This window comes from Temnothorax americanus, unplaced genomic scaffold (assembly GCF_048541705.1).
Source record: "Temnothorax americanus isolate GAGA-0224 unplaced genomic scaffold, ASM4854170v1 Scaffold14, whole genome shotgun sequence".
In the NCBI taxonomy this organism is placed as follows: domain Eukaryota; kingdom Metazoa; phylum Arthropoda; class Insecta; order Hymenoptera; family Formicidae; genus Temnothorax; species Temnothorax americanus.
In genome coordinates, this window is record NW_027509275.1 from 3675588 (window position 1) to 3693787 (window position 18200).

The 18200-nt window shown below is 47.4% G+C and overlaps 2 protein-coding genes across 2 annotated transcripts in view; one reads left to right on the top strand and one right to left on the bottom strand.

The window, feature by feature from the left end:
* The window catches only part of LOC143894489 (uncharacterized), a 96776-nt gene extending 79611 nt beyond the window's left edge, over positions 1-17165 (bottom strand). The window contains exon 1 of the mRNA XM_077400802.1: positions 16377-17165. Coding sequence (XP_077256928.1) covers positions 16377-16510 — 134 coding nt within the window. The 5' untranslated portion in view covers positions 16511-17165. The remainder of the gene's footprint in view (positions 1-16376) is intronic.
* Positions 8737-9492, top strand: LOC143894546 (serine protease inhibitor). The gene is given in 3 exon segments (XM_077400900.1): positions 8737-8946; positions 9078-9158; positions 9161-9492. Coding segments are annotated over 3 exon segments (387 nt in total). The 5' UTR covers positions 8737-8801; the 3' UTR covers positions 9322-9492.
* Positions 17166-18200: the final 1035 nt, after the last annotated feature.

Genomic DNA, 18200 nt, shown 5'->3' on the forward strand with positions numbered 1-18200 from the left:
CTTAGTTTTTTGTTTACCTGGCTCGCAAACTTGCCGAGAAAATACATCACTTCCGGTAAAAATTTTAGTGTTTACCATATGCCCTGTGTTAAAAATGCAAATTTCAATACTGATATTTTTACAGTTTTTATCGTCAACCTATGCTCAAGTTTTGGGCATCGGTCCGTTGTGGTTCACTTTACAACATATATTAATTTCATAAAGATCTGTCATATTATGATCGAGGTAAGAGCCTCCTTAAACGCGCGACACTGTCAGGGGGACGCTCCTTATGGTATCAGGTTGGACCTTAGAATATATAGGCGTGCGACCAGGGATACGGGCGCGCGAAAAGCAAGAGACGAGGAACTAGAGAGGAGCGAGTTTGGCGTGGGTTGAAAATAGCTCGTGGCCGGGCGGAGTATGCCGAGACTGTCCGCTATGCGCTTGCCATTCGATATTTATATCCTTATAAGTAAGATACACCTGGAATACTTCCACCTCTAGCAATCGGGCGACCGTACAAAAGGACGATCTGCGCCCGACCGAAGATATACCGGCCGCGAGAGAGCCAATATCCCGAGACATCTCGGAACACAATTCGTTTTACGAGCTGCACGCGGCGAGAGCCCGCGGCAGACCGCGAGTATTTATTTTTCCGCGGGGAACGGGGGCCCGCATAAGGGACTCCTTCCTTCCCTTCGTTATCGTTCCGGACACATACGCGAAAGACATCGTCGCATCTTCCGTTACCACCGGAAACTGCGCGACTGCGCGAGGAAGATGAGGCTATTTTCCGTCGATCGCGAAGGACACCTACCTAACGCATATATATACTCACCAATACTCGCCACGAATATATTTATATTATTATTTTGACAGAGATGACGATCTACCGGTCGGACAATACAACCAATAATAACAATGAAATTATTTATAATGTATTAACCATTTTATTGACCAAAACTCCCAAACTCCCCAAGCTTGACGACCAATTTCAAATTTAATGGCTATAGGTTTACACCCTGAATTTAGGCCGCAGCCTATACCTCAAATTCGACCTAATTAAATTATTTAGGCAGCCTGCTGTAAACATTTGATAGGCGACCGAAATTAGCTTCAGGTCAGACTTTAGGTTGAATTTGAGGTATAGGCCGCGGTCTAAATGTCCCGGTGTACCCGTGCCCTATGTCTCCTCCGAAAGATAGCCCAGTTTCTCCGCACGAGCCCCACTCGTGTGTACGAGGGGTGCAGTTTACGATATAAAAATTCCTGTGATCAGGTGGACTCGAACTTAAACTCGGTTTAGATTACATTCTTTTATGAATGTTAAGTTCGTTCTAGGGATGTTAAAAGTGAGAAATAGATAAAAGATAAAGCGAGAAGAATTTCTATTTTGAACAAAATCTTTTTTACGAAGAATTTCATAAAAATTTAATAGAATTTAATACTGGAAAAGACCCTCGATTAATATACGTGTATAGTTGGTTAAAAATATTAAAATAAATAATAATTATACAGATACAAATGGCACAGATACGGAAAATTATATTGACATTACATAGAAAGTCGAGCACAGATATATACGCGCAAAGTAAAACGTCGTGGTTAGACGACCACAAATGGTGCTTAAAGTGTTAATGAATTTACATTTACGCGATTAATCGTGCCTTTAAAACCAGTTCTTAAACCAGAAAGCGGGGAGCGTGGGCGTCGAACAACTTCGCGGCGTTAATCTGATTTTCGAGGATACAAGTCGCACCTCGTAACGCGAGATGATCCACGGGCCGGGCAAGAATGAAAAATGCATCTCTCTTCGCTCTCGAGCGACTTGCATTCCGCTGTTTCGGAGGAGCGCGGAGACAAAGATATTTTTATATATACGTGTTTCACGCCCACGTCTGTCGCACGATTGGAAAAGCGTCCTCCCTTGGGAACCTCGACACTCGGACCCACACGCCTCCGCCTTAATTGAACTCGGAACGACGGAGTTCTAAAAAAAAGTGACAAAAACCGGCATACGCACAAAGACAGAGAAGTATATGCCCGAAATTATTTATTACTAACGCATTGCGGATCCCATCACTATTAATAGCGTCCATAATGAATCCCGTCTACATGCGACACGAGGGTTAGAGTCACCATCGTTGCGACGGAAATGACTCGAAAGCGGGGGAGCGTTTGTTACAAAAGGGATGCGAAGTCGCCACGTAACTCAGGCAGGTAAAGGGAAAAATATTTCTCATTTCTTACATACGAGATACGCGAGACGCGATGCCGCGATATCATTGATCGGAGATTCATGCAAATCGTGGAACAGCAAGGTTCGTAGAAAATGGATCTGGCGGTTTTCGATCGCGATTCTCATCTCCGAACGCGCAACACGCTGAAGAAAGCCGCTCACGGAGCAGCAGAAATGTCAGAGTCGAAGAGACAAAGCCGAAAGAAATGCGTATAATGCAACGTAATACTCCCAAGCTCCCCAAGCTTGACGACCAATTTCGAAATTTAATGTCTCCTCCGAAAGATAGCCCAGTTTCTCCGTTTCAAACACTCGAACTACGTTTATATGGTGAAGGCACAGGCCTAACGCCGAGCGTCTGGCGAAGGTGTGGGCTGTTAACATTCAAAACTGCATGCGTGTCAAAGGATATAAATATATCTACGGTTCAGCGTGCCTTGGTGCCTTCTCTCCGAGAAAAGTATGTTATTCAGTTATAATCAGTTATGCAATTGTTTTTTAGATAATGTTTACAATTATATTTAAAAATGACTTTCCGGCTTTTTTTGGGTTAAAAATGATCGCAACCACATATCTTTGGCAGATAATTCTTGGTTCGGTGCTCGTAATAACGTCTATATGTGTCACGGTTTTATCGGCGATAATAAATTCCTTCAAGTATAACGTTCGTTTTTGCGACTGAAAGATTGGGGAATAACCCGCGAAAACGCAAGTCGAGATACTCGGCGTGATTCGCCTCTTCGGCATATCTCCAGACGTTAAAAATAACAAGCGAGGCACGATAACGGGCGAAGATTGTCGCTCGTGCAAATAATTCTTATCTCGTTTTTCCGGCGCGGCGCTCTCGGAGAAGCGTACGAAGAACAGACGTCTTCACCTGAGGTGTCTTTTGGGACGGTATCTCTCTTGAAAGAAGAGATGCACCGGTAGTCCGAGCTTTATCGGTGAAAATATCGCGACGAAGAGAACGAAGAATCGGTTCGCCCCGCTCTCTCTCTTCCTTTCTTTTTTTTCTCTTTCCGTAAAGCGTAAATCCGAAGTGATTCTTTATCGTGCCGAATCTCGTGGCGAGCTGTCGCGGGAAAGAAACTCTCTGCCAAGGGAGCGACGACATTTCGGGCGCCTCTGGCAATTTCTCAGCTGCGGGGCTACGCGCGTTCCGTGTCGCGGGCCGCACGATCGACCTAAATCGTTATGTAAACGCCTACGTGCACGGCGGTTCTGTCTGCCAAATCGACTGATCAGGGGCGATTCCTGTGCGTCGACGGTATACACCTTGCGTGACGCGTATACGTTTTGCGAGGCAGATAACTTCTCGGCGTCTCTTGCAAGAATAAGATTGACATCTCCTTGACATGCTTGCCATGTACCTTATTACGTTTTCGCGGAAATATACACCTATCGATTGAGAAACAAGGCAATTGTACGCAATTGATTGTGTTAAATTCAAGAAATGTATTTTGTAAAGTGAGAAGTAGGTATATATTTCCTGTATATTATTTTTTCAAAAGGCGATGAATCAATCAATTAATTGCCGGAAATATTTACTTACTTTGCAAAATACTTTTTAAGTTTGGTTTAAGAAATAAAACGAAATAAAGAATATATTAAACCTCCGATGGACAATTGTTTTGTTTTTTAATCTTGGTTAGCAAAACGTGATTCTACTGGTGGAGCTGCGCACGGGCATTTTTTCACGCGCGCATTTTCGCACGTGCACACTTTTGCACGTGCACGCATGCAAATTCCGTCGAGAGACAGGGAGAGAGAGCATTTAAAATCGGTCTTGCGTTACTCACGCCGTTATGTCACCTGAGACACTTCGCGGTGGAAGAAGTGAAAATAGATCGGGCGCGTATCGGGCGCGCCGTGCACTTACCAATGATTCATCTAATCCTACGCGCCTCTCCCTTCAACGTTTCTGAATTCCGTCGTAATCGTCGATCCCGCGACTCACGCCGGCGCGCGATACGCTTCTTTTTCACGCGGGGTAGATCGACGACGACACATTCTATTGAGGGATCGAATGACATGCGCGCGAACACGTGCGCGGTCTACGAAACGATGCAACGCAACGCCACGAAACGACGATGGAATGCCCGCCACGAAATGGGCGGGAATGGGACGTTTCTGTCCCACGCGAAATATTTTTGTATGCGGCGTCGAGAGCGTCCGTACGAAAATAGCCCCTCGTATTTCGCCGCTGTTCGTTTCGACGACGACGTGACGTTTCGCGTCAAGTTCCCGAATCTCTTCCTGCACGATTTACCGTGGGACTAAAAATAATTTTTCGTTGCGGCAGAACCCCCATTCAAGCGGCGTGATGTTTCATAAAAATCGCGTAATTGAGACGGTGTCTCGCTTAATCTCCGGCGGCTGGTGGATTCGGTGGCTGGCCGGGAATAATTGGTTCGCGACGCGACGCCGAGTGCCGCGGATCCATAAAGAATCGCAATTGAGCCGAAGACCCGTTTAATATAATATTTTCAAGCGGATGATTCTCGCGGGGCTAAAAATAACTTGTTTATCGCGCCTGATGGGTCCTATTGTGGCGACGATCAGAAATAAATCCCATTTTAACTTTCGTAACGCCTCGTCATCTTATCGTTGTATGCGTCGCGTGTCGCCCGCCGAAAATAAGAAGGCGACGAGCGCAATGTTAATTCCATCTCCGATCGGCGCGGCCGCGGTCGGATTCGCGAGGGAGGCTTGCGACGCGACGACGATGAGAGCTTTATTCGAGCGTGTCACGGCGCGGCCCCAGCTGACAACCAGTCTTTCCTATTTAGCGGCGAAGATTTGCAATTTGCGATTTACACACCGCACTCGCGTGCGCGCGTAGGTATACGAAGTACGTGTTTATCGATTATCGGCGTGATCGATATGGGTGAGCCAAGGTAAGCGAGTTGTATTAATAATGTTCCGGCTGGGCGACACGATGCACAAGCCAGGCTCTCGCGCGCATTTCAGACTCCCATATACCAGGTCCCATCAGGCTCTCTCGGTCTTGAATCTCCTTTTTAACATGACTCGCGTAACGACGCACGACGGCAGTTATACAATCCAATTACTTAGCTTTTGCGAATTCGCATTAATCGCGTCGATTCATCGTCAATCAATAAATATACGTTTTTCGTCGTTTTACAAGATTTTACAAGATTTATAGGATCGTAACACCAGCGCCATCGATTATTTCATAATTGAATCTTTTTCAAAGTTGCGGCAATATCACGCCGACATATCGCACGTTTATATCGACCTTCGCGGCATCTTATCGATCCTGTGCCGTCGCGATAAAGCCGACAATTACGCATCGGAACCAAGTCATCCCGATATCGCGGTGTTTTCAAATCGATAAGATAATTTCACTCCCGAATGATACGGGTTACGGGTACAACTACGCAAATTCAGCAATTTTATTTTCGAATCGTGAATTCCATAAGGAACGGCGACTAATTAACTCGAACGTGATAGGAACAATACGATCTCCTCTCTCGGCGACTATATAGCGGTGAATCATCGTTATTCAGATGTGCTCCGCGGCGTTTTCGATTCATTGACCCGCGAGAGAGCGAACGGCGTTTATTTTTCGCGCGGCCATTCAAGAACGCCGAGAAAAATAAGCCGACGAGACTTCGACGGCTGATATGCCTTGGAAACCGGCCAAGGCGCGCATCGGCTTCGCATATTGCGAAAATACGTCGCGGCGAATCGCGTGCTTTTGTTCATATCGACGTGTGTGACGGCGCAGCAAAGCAGATGCGCGCCGCGGTGAAATTCTTTTAAACGCGCGTTGCACCGTTGGTGCACAGCAAATATACAAGGAGATGGACGGCAGTTTTTATGTATGTAGCTTCGAAGCGATATTTATCCTCGTTTATCCACGAGCTCGCGCAGCCGTTCTCGCAACGAAATGCGATTTTGTGAAATTTTTACGATAAGATCGCGTTTCGAGACGCATTTCAACTATTGCGAAACAAATACTCGAACGGTCTCTTCTTTCTTCTGTTCGTATTATCATTTATCAATGATATTTAAATCCTTTATAACAATCACCGTATAACGAATTATCTTTCACGCGAACTTAATTTTTTCTTGCGGAATATTGATCTCAAAACAAATCCTGCATTTAACGGGAAAAAAAAATTTGATATTCGTGTTATTACGTGCGCGAAACGTAAGACGCTCGGGCTGCTAGCGCCGACCGAGAAAGGCAATTGGCCGACGAATATAAGTTAACGAGCGCATTCGGGTTCATCCTAAAAATAACGCCGTGCCACGAATTCGCGCGATATGCCGCGGCCAAAAATAGATTTCGCGGTTATGAATGGAAAAATGCACGCGAATTCCTTGGCCGGCGTCCAAAAGGGCCTTCTTGGACGGCGGCCACGAACTTTTGGGCGCCGGTGTTCTAAAGCCGGCCTCACACCGTGCTAGTTCACCGTGCTCGAAACGGAGCAGCTATATTCGTCGACGCGCCGCGCCGCGCCGGAGAAAAGTCGCGCGAGCGCGAGAACACCATCGTCGTGCGCGACGAAATAACTCGGCGTCCGCCGGCCGTGCAAATTCGAAAATTTGCACGACGAAGCCGTGTTAATTGCGGCCTCTCCCATATGTTCCCGCGCTTTCCCCAGAGCCGCGGACCGAGCCTGATGCTCCGTTTTGCATTCCGCCGCGATGAGTTGGCTCCAAACGTTACTCGTGCACATCCGTCACGTAGGGAACGTTGGCAAATGAAACGCCGCACGAGCCCCATTCGTGCGGGGGGTGCAGTGTAGAATATAAAAATTCCCGTGATCGGGTGGACTCGAGAACCCGGTTCTTCGGAGTTAAAGAGTCTGACGCTTTACCACAAGACCACACTGCCACCCGGGAGATAAGATGCAGAGAGAGACAATATATAGATGTAAATTATTATAGTGTACAACTGTCATGCTCTATCGTATCTCCAGTATAAATAATTTTTCTTTAATTTCTACGGAGAAAAAGAATGAGATTTATACGGCATATAAAGTGGTAATATCATCAACGTCTACTTCAACTCGTATCTGGAATTTGTCGAAACGCTTTACACATCTTATCCGGAAATTCTCAAACAACTTTTACCGAAGATACATGTATGCACGATTCAATATTCCGCGGAGCACACGCGATAAACATTTTCGCTGATTGAAATGCGTCGATGACTCTCGAGTGCCGTTTTTCCAACACGCACAATCATCTTTAGAAGATGACTGTACACACACACACATATATTATTATTAGGCATGTGTGTACAAATGGAAGAACACTAGAAAGCGTTCGATGAATAAATCATGCAAGGACACAGCCTCGAAAGATTAAAACGCGCTTCGGCGAGGATCTCTTGAACTTCGAGCCTTTTAACAACCGTACTTGCAAGAGATTCTCTCGCGTTCGTAAGCGACAAACAGAAAGAGAGAAGCTATCATATTCCGATAAGTTTCTTCATTTTCGGTCAACGGGATAAGCACGATTTGCCGAAATTCGTTTTCTGTCATCTCGTAACGCGATTATGCAGTAACTTTAATAAATGCGGATATAAATACGACGCAAAATTGAGTGACGATAAAACCTCGCTCATCTTTTCCCCGTAAAGCGAAAATCTTATAAATTAATTCAATGCGCCTGAGATAACCCTCAATTTTTATCTCGCGATTAATCACGCTTGCGCGAAGAGCTAATATAATCATTCGTGCTCATTATCGGATGTCTTAACCCGCGCTTAAATCGCGCGTAAATAAGTCATTAACGTTTTTATATTATTATTTTGACAGATGACGACCTATCGGCCAAACAATACAACTAATAATAACAATGAAATTATTTATAGTGTATTAACCATTTTATTGACCAAAACTCCCAAGCTCCCCAAGCTTGACGATCAATTTCAAATGTAAGTAATGTCTCCTCCGAAAGATAGCCCAGTTTCTCCGCACGAGCCCCACACGTGAGTGCGGGGGGTGCAGTTTACGATATAAAAATTCCTGTGATCAGGTGAACTCGAACTTAAACTCGGTTTAGATTACATTCTTTTATGAATGTTAAGTTCCTTCTGGCGATGTTAAAAGTGGGAAATAGATAAAAGATAAAGCGAGAAGAATTTTTATTTCGAACAAAATCTTCTTTTTTACGAAGAATTTTATAAAAATTTAATAGAATTTAATACTGAAAAAAACCCTCGATTAATATACGTGTAGTTGGTTAAAAATATCAAAATAAATAATAATTATATAGATACAAATGTCACAGATACGGAAAATTATATTAACATTACATAAAAAGTCGAGCACAGATATACGCGCAAAGTAAAACGTCACGGTTGGACGACCACAAATGGTGCTTAAAGTGTTAATGAATTTATATTTACGCGATTAATCGTGGCCTTAAACCAGAAAGCGGGGAGCGTGCAGGAAATGAACACGTATCGTCTCCTTCCTGCGTGCTCGAGTATATCCAACGGCCCTTTTTAACCACGATTTATGGCACTTCGGTATCTACATACGAGAAAACTGGTTGCGGTATTTTGATACCGCGCGAGTACTTAAAAGTCCCCAACGACATGCACCGTTTTTCGTACACGTCTTACGTTTGTTGCGAGTGCACGATGAGATTCTTCATATTTTTCGCTTTCGCCGTTCACATCGGCGTTCATTGTTCCGGATATTTGAACAACGTATCTCTGGAGGCTGGAAAAAGTAAGTTGTGTATACCGTGATCCCCGAGACACGGTCCTTTTTCACAAATCCGAGCGAGAAATCTCGAAACTCGACCATAATTTATAATTTTTTTTCCGCTTCTTTTTTACGCGCGATGACACGATTCCGTAACTTTCTAGATTATCAGAGCTATCAAGATCTTGGTGCGTTTCTTTTCGAGGAATGCGAGAAACACGAGGAGTACAGCGAATGTTCCGGGGACCGACCTGTCGGAAGACACGCGAGAATATAGACCGCTGGGAGACGATGGCTTGCGTCAGAACAAAGATCTGTATTCGGGGCTGCGTCTGCGAGGATGATTACGTGCGGAACGATCGCGACGTGTGCGTCAGAGAAACCAACTGTCCCCGAATACGACATTAAGTATAACTCTGCAAAAACGAGCTCGGATAAATCATGGTGAACACGAGGAAAAGAGCGGACAAAACGCCTGCCGTAGCTATTTGCTTTCGTCGAGTTTTTCGTCGATCTCTTTAGGACCGTCGTCTTTAAAGCCACTTGCGTATGTAATTCTTCAACATGATTATATATAAATGTATACATAATCGAGTGATTCAACGCAAATGAATCCTGTCGACGTCTCGAAATAAAAACGATTACCGAGGGAATGCCGCGATATAATTTAAATTGGATAAATTATGCATTCCTCAAACATGTTTGCGCGCGCATCGACGACGATGCACCTGCGTACGCGCGCATTCCGTGCGATAAACTGCGGCCGTCGTTTATTACTCGCTTACTCGGACCTGACGTAAAAAGGAGCACGTAAGTGCAAGTTTTATCGTACCGAGCCATTTAAATTCCATTTCAAATTCACCGAAGCCTTGAGGCCGCCCGAGGGCTCGTTCGTTCCAATGGAATCGAGTGTCCAACGCGTCCCATCTCTCTACGCGAACACAATTTCGCTTGAAAGGCTTAATCGCGGGCGACGTCGATTATTTCGAGGGGAAAAGAAGATTCAAGAGCTGCGAATTTGTTTATCGTTTTCGAGACGGATCGCGCGCGGCACGCGACGGGAAGGACGTCCTTTCGCGTCGAGGGAACGGAATTCCATCGCGATCGCGATGCAACGCTTCGCAAAATCCCACGTTGCTCCTAACTCACACGACTCCTCGGGATCCGATGTCGGTGGCATCGCGCAACCAGTAAACCGCGCGCACGCACACAGCCTTCGCAGCGGTAACCAGTAACCACGCGCGGCGACCGGCGACTCACACGCACGTGGGCCGTGGGCGCGCGCGACGGCCGGCACGGCGCGGCGCGCGGCCGTTGCTGTTTAGTCCACCCCGATCCAGCGGTCTCCCCCGTCTCTCCGTTCCCTCTCCTCGTTCTCTCTATCTCTTTTTCTCCGAGTCTCGACTTCCTCCCGTGCAAGCGAGCCACAGCCTCGGTCGGCCTCGGCCGTCCTTGCCCCTTCTGCTAGGCATCGCGTCTGTTACCGCATCTACTAGCTGGCGCGAAAACATCAACTCGCTCAAACCCAACGGATTAGAAAGGCTCGCGAGCTGTGGGCTCCGTAGTGATGGGCCCGATCCGAGTCTCTTCCGCTCGCTCTCGAGCAATCGATGAACTTTAAAAGGGCGAACGAGAATACGTAATAAAATTCTCGACTTTTAAAAAGAGTGGTGCCACGTTCAACGAGACATGGGTCGAACAAGAATTTATGGTATACTGTTAGCGCCTTGAAACACGGACGCTGCCGTAGACCGGGCGCGGGGCGATTAGGGTCATTGCAGAATTGTCTGATTTACGACACCTCGTTTCAGAAAATATAGCTCGTGGCCGTGTATTCACCTTCCGAGGATCGCCAATAAGTACCCGATAGATACTTAAGGACACAAATAAGATTAGCACCTATTTAAGATTGCGGATACGTTTGTCCCGTTTATGGTTTATGCTTCCAGACCGAGGATCTTGCGCGTCAAGACTTGGCCGAAAGTCTCAAGCGCGAGAGATTGTAAGCGTAATCTTGTGTACATTTGTCGCAATGCGTTCCTCGCGCGTACGCTCGGTATCTCTGCGCCAATTATAAGTTTCGCGGAAAATATGTGGCCTCGAGTCCGAGCGTGCTATCTGCTATCTGTCGCGGTTGAAAGAAGCGAAGCATTCTCGTGGCTACGAGATACGACGCAATCGCCGCGGTCGACGGGAGAAGGTTGCCGACGATTAGCTCGTGGCTAATGAAAAATCAGGGTTGATCCCATCGCTAGAGCGACCCATGAGCGACCCATCCCGCCGCCTCACCCCGCGCGGCCGTTCGCGCGTAGGAGGGAAAGTTACCGAGAATTTTCTCCCTCCCGACCTCTCTCTCTCTCTCTCTCTCTCCCTCGAGACACCGACAACGCGACGGAAGCTGCAACCTCGACGATCGGCGCCCGGTCACGAAAACGAACGGACGGCGGTTGGGGAACGGGTACGGGAGGGAGACGGGACAAAGCGTGGACGCGCGTGCTTTTTGTACGGCCGTTAAGCGCGCGCCGGAAGAGCCGCCGACAGGAAACGTCCGCAAACACGATTCCAGCCACGTTCGACTTTCCTCACGAGTTCAGGGCCCGAATCGAGCGAGGCGTCCGTCCGCGTCCGTCCGTTTCGCCACCGTGGATCCTCCGCGGGAAATCGAATTCCGAGGAGCGTTTCGGATACGACGGAGAAACGTTTATCGATCATTTCGCGTCGGATATCCTCGTCGATGTTCCTTACAGAATTACGATGACTTCACCGCGGGGGATATTCGAGTTCCTAGAGAGTTTTCTGAGAAAGCCGCAAGAACTTATAACGTCGAGTTGTCGAATTTTATCGGTACATTTACTTTGGCGAAATATATCGTTTAACCCTCTGCGTCTATTGTCAGCGAGATTTTATTTCGCACGTCCGTGAAACCGTATGGCTTACGAGAGATTTCTCTCTCTCTCTCTCCGCCTTATCCTTATTCATTATCTTTACGTTTCGTGAAGCTATCTCTGCTCGAACTGCGTCTCGCGCAAGAGTTCCGCGTATCACGAGATCATCGGCGGGCACACATCAGCATGCGCGAACTCGGGAAGACCCAAGAAATACAGGCGCGCGGAAAAGAAACGGCGTTTACCTGCCGCGAGAGGGAAGACGCTGCGCGAGATGAGTTATGGTCCAATTAAGTCTCCGCGTCCGACACGCACCGTCTCTCTCCCTTCCTCCTTCCCTCGTTTTCTCTCTTTCCGTCTTTCTTGCTGATAAACATTAACTGACTAATGTCTACATTTAATATACTGACTTGGTATCTTGTAACGAAACTTAGCACGCCCCAGTAACGTCATTAGAAATATTACTTCCTTGTCGACACGCCGCGAGCTCGAAATAGTTTCCTTCCCGCACGTGCACTAAACACAATTATAAACGCCGGGTCGAAGTTAATTATCTGGCGCGGCGCGCCAATGTTAACAGTCAGCGCTAATGGGCTCGGATATCCGTGAAATCGTGCCGATAAGACGGTAGCGACAAATCGAGTTTTCAATCGTCAAAAGGAAAAAAAACGAGTTTATTCTAGTTTACTTCGTGGAGAATTTAATTCTTTCCTCTACGGTCTCGCAAAAATGAAGATGACTGCTTTAACGATTATTCAGGTATCTTTTTCGCCGGGCGAACAAAATGCATTTTTGTGTGAGAAACGCTTAAAAAATTTCAAGTTACATTTTTTCTTAACCACTCGTGGCTAGTCTATTGTACCGGAACCACAAAACGATCCTTCTAGTTCCTCGAAATATTCCTTCCAAGTGTTTCGTTTCTCAAGTCACTTCTTTTGTGTCGAACACACGCTTTTACTCGGCATTTTTAACTCGCTCGATTATCTCTTTAGTTCACTGAAAACTTGCTCACTTTAGCTCGCAGTTCCGAATACCGTTGACTTTCATAATTTTTAGGATTGCTTCAAATCTATCGTTAAACTTTCCGTACAACTTGCGATTTCAATCGTTTTTAATCCCAGAAATTTTGGAAACTATTTTATCTGTATTAATATCGTATCGTAATATTGAAAAGCAGAACGGTAAAACTGACAGTTTGGATTGAATAAGAGAAACCAGATATTTGTTTAAGCCCGTTTTGCATCTACCTGGATGCTGACCTGTACGGTTTCACCGTCTCTCGTAACTTTATTTTTATGACTTTTCATACGAGCCTTCAGAGAAAACCTATTTCTGAGACTGCCTATTAACTTTAAAATCAGGTAAAAAATAAAAGATTTTGTTTACTTCTTGGAATTAATTGCCAGGTAGTTGCTTGAGATATTCTTGACGCCAACTTAGATCAGATAATCTTAAAACAGAAAAACGTAGAGAATATTCGTAGACATTGTCAAATTGTGTATTTTTGTCCTCCCCTCCTACAAATTTAACCGCGTTCGTCAGAGGCTGATCCTAGAAAACTCGCATAAACGTGTTCGATGGGCGCATGGCGTCGCGTCGCGCGATATGAATCATTTGCACATCGACGTCGTCATCGTCTCTCGGAATCTTTCCGGATGTACGAGATGGAAGGAAGACGGGAAGACCCGAGGCAAAGGAGCGAGACGTGAGCACGAAAGAGTGGGACGTCGCATTTTTTAATCGTTATGAACGCGATATTGAGACACGTCGCGATTGGCCGAGCCGACGAAATACGAGCGACAACTGCCGATATCTAGCCTCATCTATCGGCACGTAATACACATATGTTACCGTAAGCTGCATTCTTTCGCTTTTTCCTTGTTCGTTGTGGCATGACCTATATATATATATATATATATATATATATATATATATATATATACTCGCGCGTGCAGTTTGCCGCGAACATGTCTAAAGTGTGACGAATATGTACACACCGAAGCCGTGAGTGCCTTAAAGCACGTATATCGAGGCGCGTGCTTCCCGTCTAAATGTGCGCATCGTAACTGTTAGTTATTCAAAAAACACAATTATTATTGCTATATTATTAATAATTATTACATTATTGTGTACAGACAGTATATTATATTAAACTACGAAATATCAGTTGTTTCAAGACAGCGTTTTCGAACGACCGACAATCACGACGAGCGAATAATTAGACAAGGAGCACGCGTCCCAAATATTCCTCCGATATGCCTGATGCGGACGAATTTACGATCTCACGTGTGCGTTGTACGGAGCCCGAGGCGTTTAAGAAGTTTACTCCATTGACTGACCGACGTGACGAGAACGGAGAAGATTTTTATCTCTACGGGGCGCACGCCAAAATTTCTGCCCCGAATTCCGTTTAAACTGTTACATCGCAGGCCACTTTTCATCGCGTACTTGAAGTGCGCGGCTCGTTTTTTATTTATCATCGTTGCGTATCGAAGCGTGCGCCGAAACCGTGCCCGGGGCACGGCGACGAAAGCGATAAAAAAAGGGGAAAAAAAATACGAGCGCAATGCGGTCAATCTATCATCGCGTTAATACGTCTCTCTAGATTCAAAGCTCCGTGCGTATATGCACTGCGTGCACACATCGCGCACGTCGCGTCGTAGACAACGGTCGTCCTTATCGAGATCGCCTGATTTATTTACGCGTCGGTCGGAAGCCTTAAAGCGGCGACTTATTAAAAAAATCCGTAACGCACACGCGTATGGGCGTCGAACAACTTCGCGGCGTTAATCTGATTTTCGAGGATACAAGTCGCACCTCGTGACGCGAGATGACGATCCACGAGCCGGGCAAGAATGAAAAATGCATCTCTCTTCGCTCTCGAGCGACTTGCATTCCGCTGTTTCGGAGGAGCGCGGAGACGAAGATATTTTTATATATACGTGTTTCACGCCCACGTCTGTCGCACGATTGGAAAAGCGTCCTCCCTTGGGAACCTCGACACTCGGACCCACACGCCTCCGCCTTAATTGAACTCGGAACGACGGAGTTCTAAAAAAAAGTGACAAAAACCGGCATACGCACAAAGACAGAGAAATATATACCCGAAATTATTTATTACTAACGCATCGCGCGGATCCCATCTCACTATTAATGGCGTCCATAATGAATCCCGTCTACATGCGACACGAGGGTTTATAGAGTCACCATCGTTGCGACGTAAATGACTCGAAAGCGGGGGAGCGTTTGTTACAAAAGGGATGCGAAGTCGCCACGTAACTCAGGCAGGTAAAGGGAAAAATATGTCTCATTTCTTACATACGAGATACGCGAGACGCGATGCCGCGATATCATTGATCGGAGATTCATATGCAAATCGTGGAACAGCAAGGTTCGTAGAAAATGAATCTGGCGGTTTTCGATCGCGATTCTCATCTCCGAACGCGCAACACGCTAAAGAAAAGCCGCTCACGGAGCAGCAGAAATGTCAGAGCCGAAGAGACAAAGCCGAAAGAAATGCGTATAACGCAACGTAATACTCCCAAGCTCCCCAAGCTTGACGACCAATTTCGAAATTTAACGTCTCCTCCGAAAGATAGCCCAGTTTCTCTACGCACGAGCCCCACTCGTGCGGGGGGTGCAGTTTGGAATATAAAAATTCCTGTGATCAGGTGGACTCTGTTTTAACGAAGCGAGAAGGTAAAAAAAATAAAATGAGGTCTCGCTGCAAAGAAAATGCGGTTTACGAAAGGTCCTCCGTGCGTATATAAGGAGCCTCGTTTCTCAAGCGAATTATATCCGATGCGCGCGAGAAAGGGGCACGCGATTTGACGCTATTGTGTGCGAGAGCGTGCGAATGCGATCTATCATCGTAGGTGACAAATGCTGGCGAGGTAACGCGCGAGGTGCGGGTAATTAGTATATCTCGTGACACGCGCGTGTCTCGATGCGATTACTCGTGGGTTTAATGAAAGCGCGAGCGTGCGCAAAAAAGATTTTTGAAACGCATCGTATCGCGCGCACGTATGTCAGCGTGTAACAAAAGAACATATCGATAAGGCGTATTACGTCTTGAAGATAACTCGAACAGTATGAAGTACGGATTCGCTTTAGCACGCGGCAAATTATCAATTTAATTATCAATATATCGTAAGATATTGGCGTAACGCGAAGAAGGCCATTAAATTGTCGCGTTGCGTTTCTTACGCCATGCGGAACCTGACGGGGAAGCCGCATCTGTTCTCGCGCACACAATACACAGGTATCGGATGTCGCGATAAAAAAAAAAAAAAGCTCATTCTCCAACAGCGTTCATCATAGTGATCGACATCGACTCGAGCGTAAATATTGATAGACATCGAGCGCACGGAAGAGGTCAAGCTCGGCCTCGGGAGGTCACCGGAGTCGCGGCAGGTCGGAAGCGGCCTAGCCTCGTTAGGGTTACGCGAAGACAAAGACAACCCGGGAGCGGGGGAGGGGAGAGAAAGAGAGTGGAGCGCGATCGAGGGGAAGGAGAGGCAGAGGAAGCGGAGAGAAAGAGACGAAGCCGCGTGTCGCGTGTTTCGAATCGTGGCTTACCGTGCGAAAGGCTGTTCCTCGACCTCGTAGAGCTCCTCGAGGGTCTGTTTCGAGAGAAGTCTCTCCAGTCTCTCGGGCGTGGGAGCGAGATGCCCCGGGATGCCGGTGGTCTCGAACAGGCTGTCCGCGGTCATGGCCGTTGCTGCCAAGGGGGCTCCTCCCGATCGGCGATCGCACAAAAAGAGACCCCGAAGTTCCAGGAGCCGTTGAACGTAAACCACAAAATATCCAGGCGGATCCCGAAATTCGGCGCGCGCGCACACACACAACGAGCAACGAAAGAGGGTCTTTGTTATCCTTCCCCAAGTCGTTCTTCCCTCTCACTCACGATCGATCTTCCCGATCCTCCGATCGCGGAGCGCGAAATATCGCGTGGTTGTCTCGCGCGATAAACGCCACGGCCGCAACGCGCATCTCAGGGTGCGGAGAACGAGCGGGCTCGGCCGAGAGAGTTGTCAACGTCGAACGAACGGAACTCGGAACTCGGAACTCGGAAATCGTCCGGCAGCGGCGGGCAGGCTCACGCGCTTACCGCGTGAAGTTATCCGCACGTCGTGCGCGCGCGCGCGCGCACGCAACGCACCCGCGGGACACACTTCGCCTCGTAACCGACTTCGGCCCGTGCACGCGTCGTTTCTGCCTGCCCTTGCACCGGGCGCGCGCCCCGGATCGCGGCACACGCTCTTAATCCCTAGCTACGAACCCTCGACCTCGACGCGCACTCGTCCACGCGTCACGACGATCCACCGACAATTGAGCCTGTCCCGACACTCCCGACCGATGTCCCCACTACCCACTACCGCGCGCCACTCAGCGCCACTGTACATACGAGCGATGACGACGGACGCGAGACGAGTAGAGGGAGGGGACGGAGCGGCAGCCTGGCAGGGCGGCCGCGACGCGAAGACTGCCGAGCGCCGGCGAACGCGGCCGAACGGCTCGTTCAAATGCGCGCCCGTTTACTTCCTAGTCTCGGGACTCCTGACTCCTCGAGATCGCCTGGAGCGCGAGTTAGGATTCAAAACCTTTAGGCGACGTTTTAATGTTCCCAGATTCCCCTGATTTCTTCTCCTACACGCGCATACCTGACTTTAGCGAAACAGGAAGGAACCTGCCCGCGATAGGATTTTTCCCGTTGTCGCGAATGGCTGTTCTGTTTCTCCTCTTTCTCTCTCTCTCTCTCTCTCTCTCTCTCTTTTCTTTCTCCGTCTTGTTGCTGCGTTCTGCGCACCGTGAGAAAGTATAGCGGCATGCTCGATCAGCGATTTCTTCCAATTATCTCGCGCATTTGAATAATAATCAGATAAATACAAGTATTTTTTGTAATATGGGCGAGCATGCATACATCAAAGAAATAGAAAACGGCCCCCGTCGCGGCGTCGTGGTCGTCGCGTTTTAACACCTGGCGTGCCGTTTCGAATTGTTCGAATTAAATGAGAGAAAGATGGCCGAGCGCGCTATTATCGATTTAACAACTCACAGCCACGGGCGTCGCGATATTTTCCGTTCTATTTTACATCGTTAAATATCTAGCTATCTTATCTAGCATTTCAAAGTTCATTGAATATGCGCGCGCGTGCGACAGGACAAGCGCGAAACTTGGTGCGATAGCCTCTCAAGTGTGGCTTATAAATAATTTATCGTTTTCCGGCATCTCTTCTTCGGCCTTTCGAATTTTACGCACGGTCTTAGGCTAGACGGGCGTACCTCCTCTCTCTCTCTCTCTCTCTTTCCTTCCGCGTATCCTTCGGACTCCCATATCCTCAAAGCTCGGCCGTGTATTCAGAGCCGGTAACGTGAATAGCTTGCAGTCTCACTGCCGTA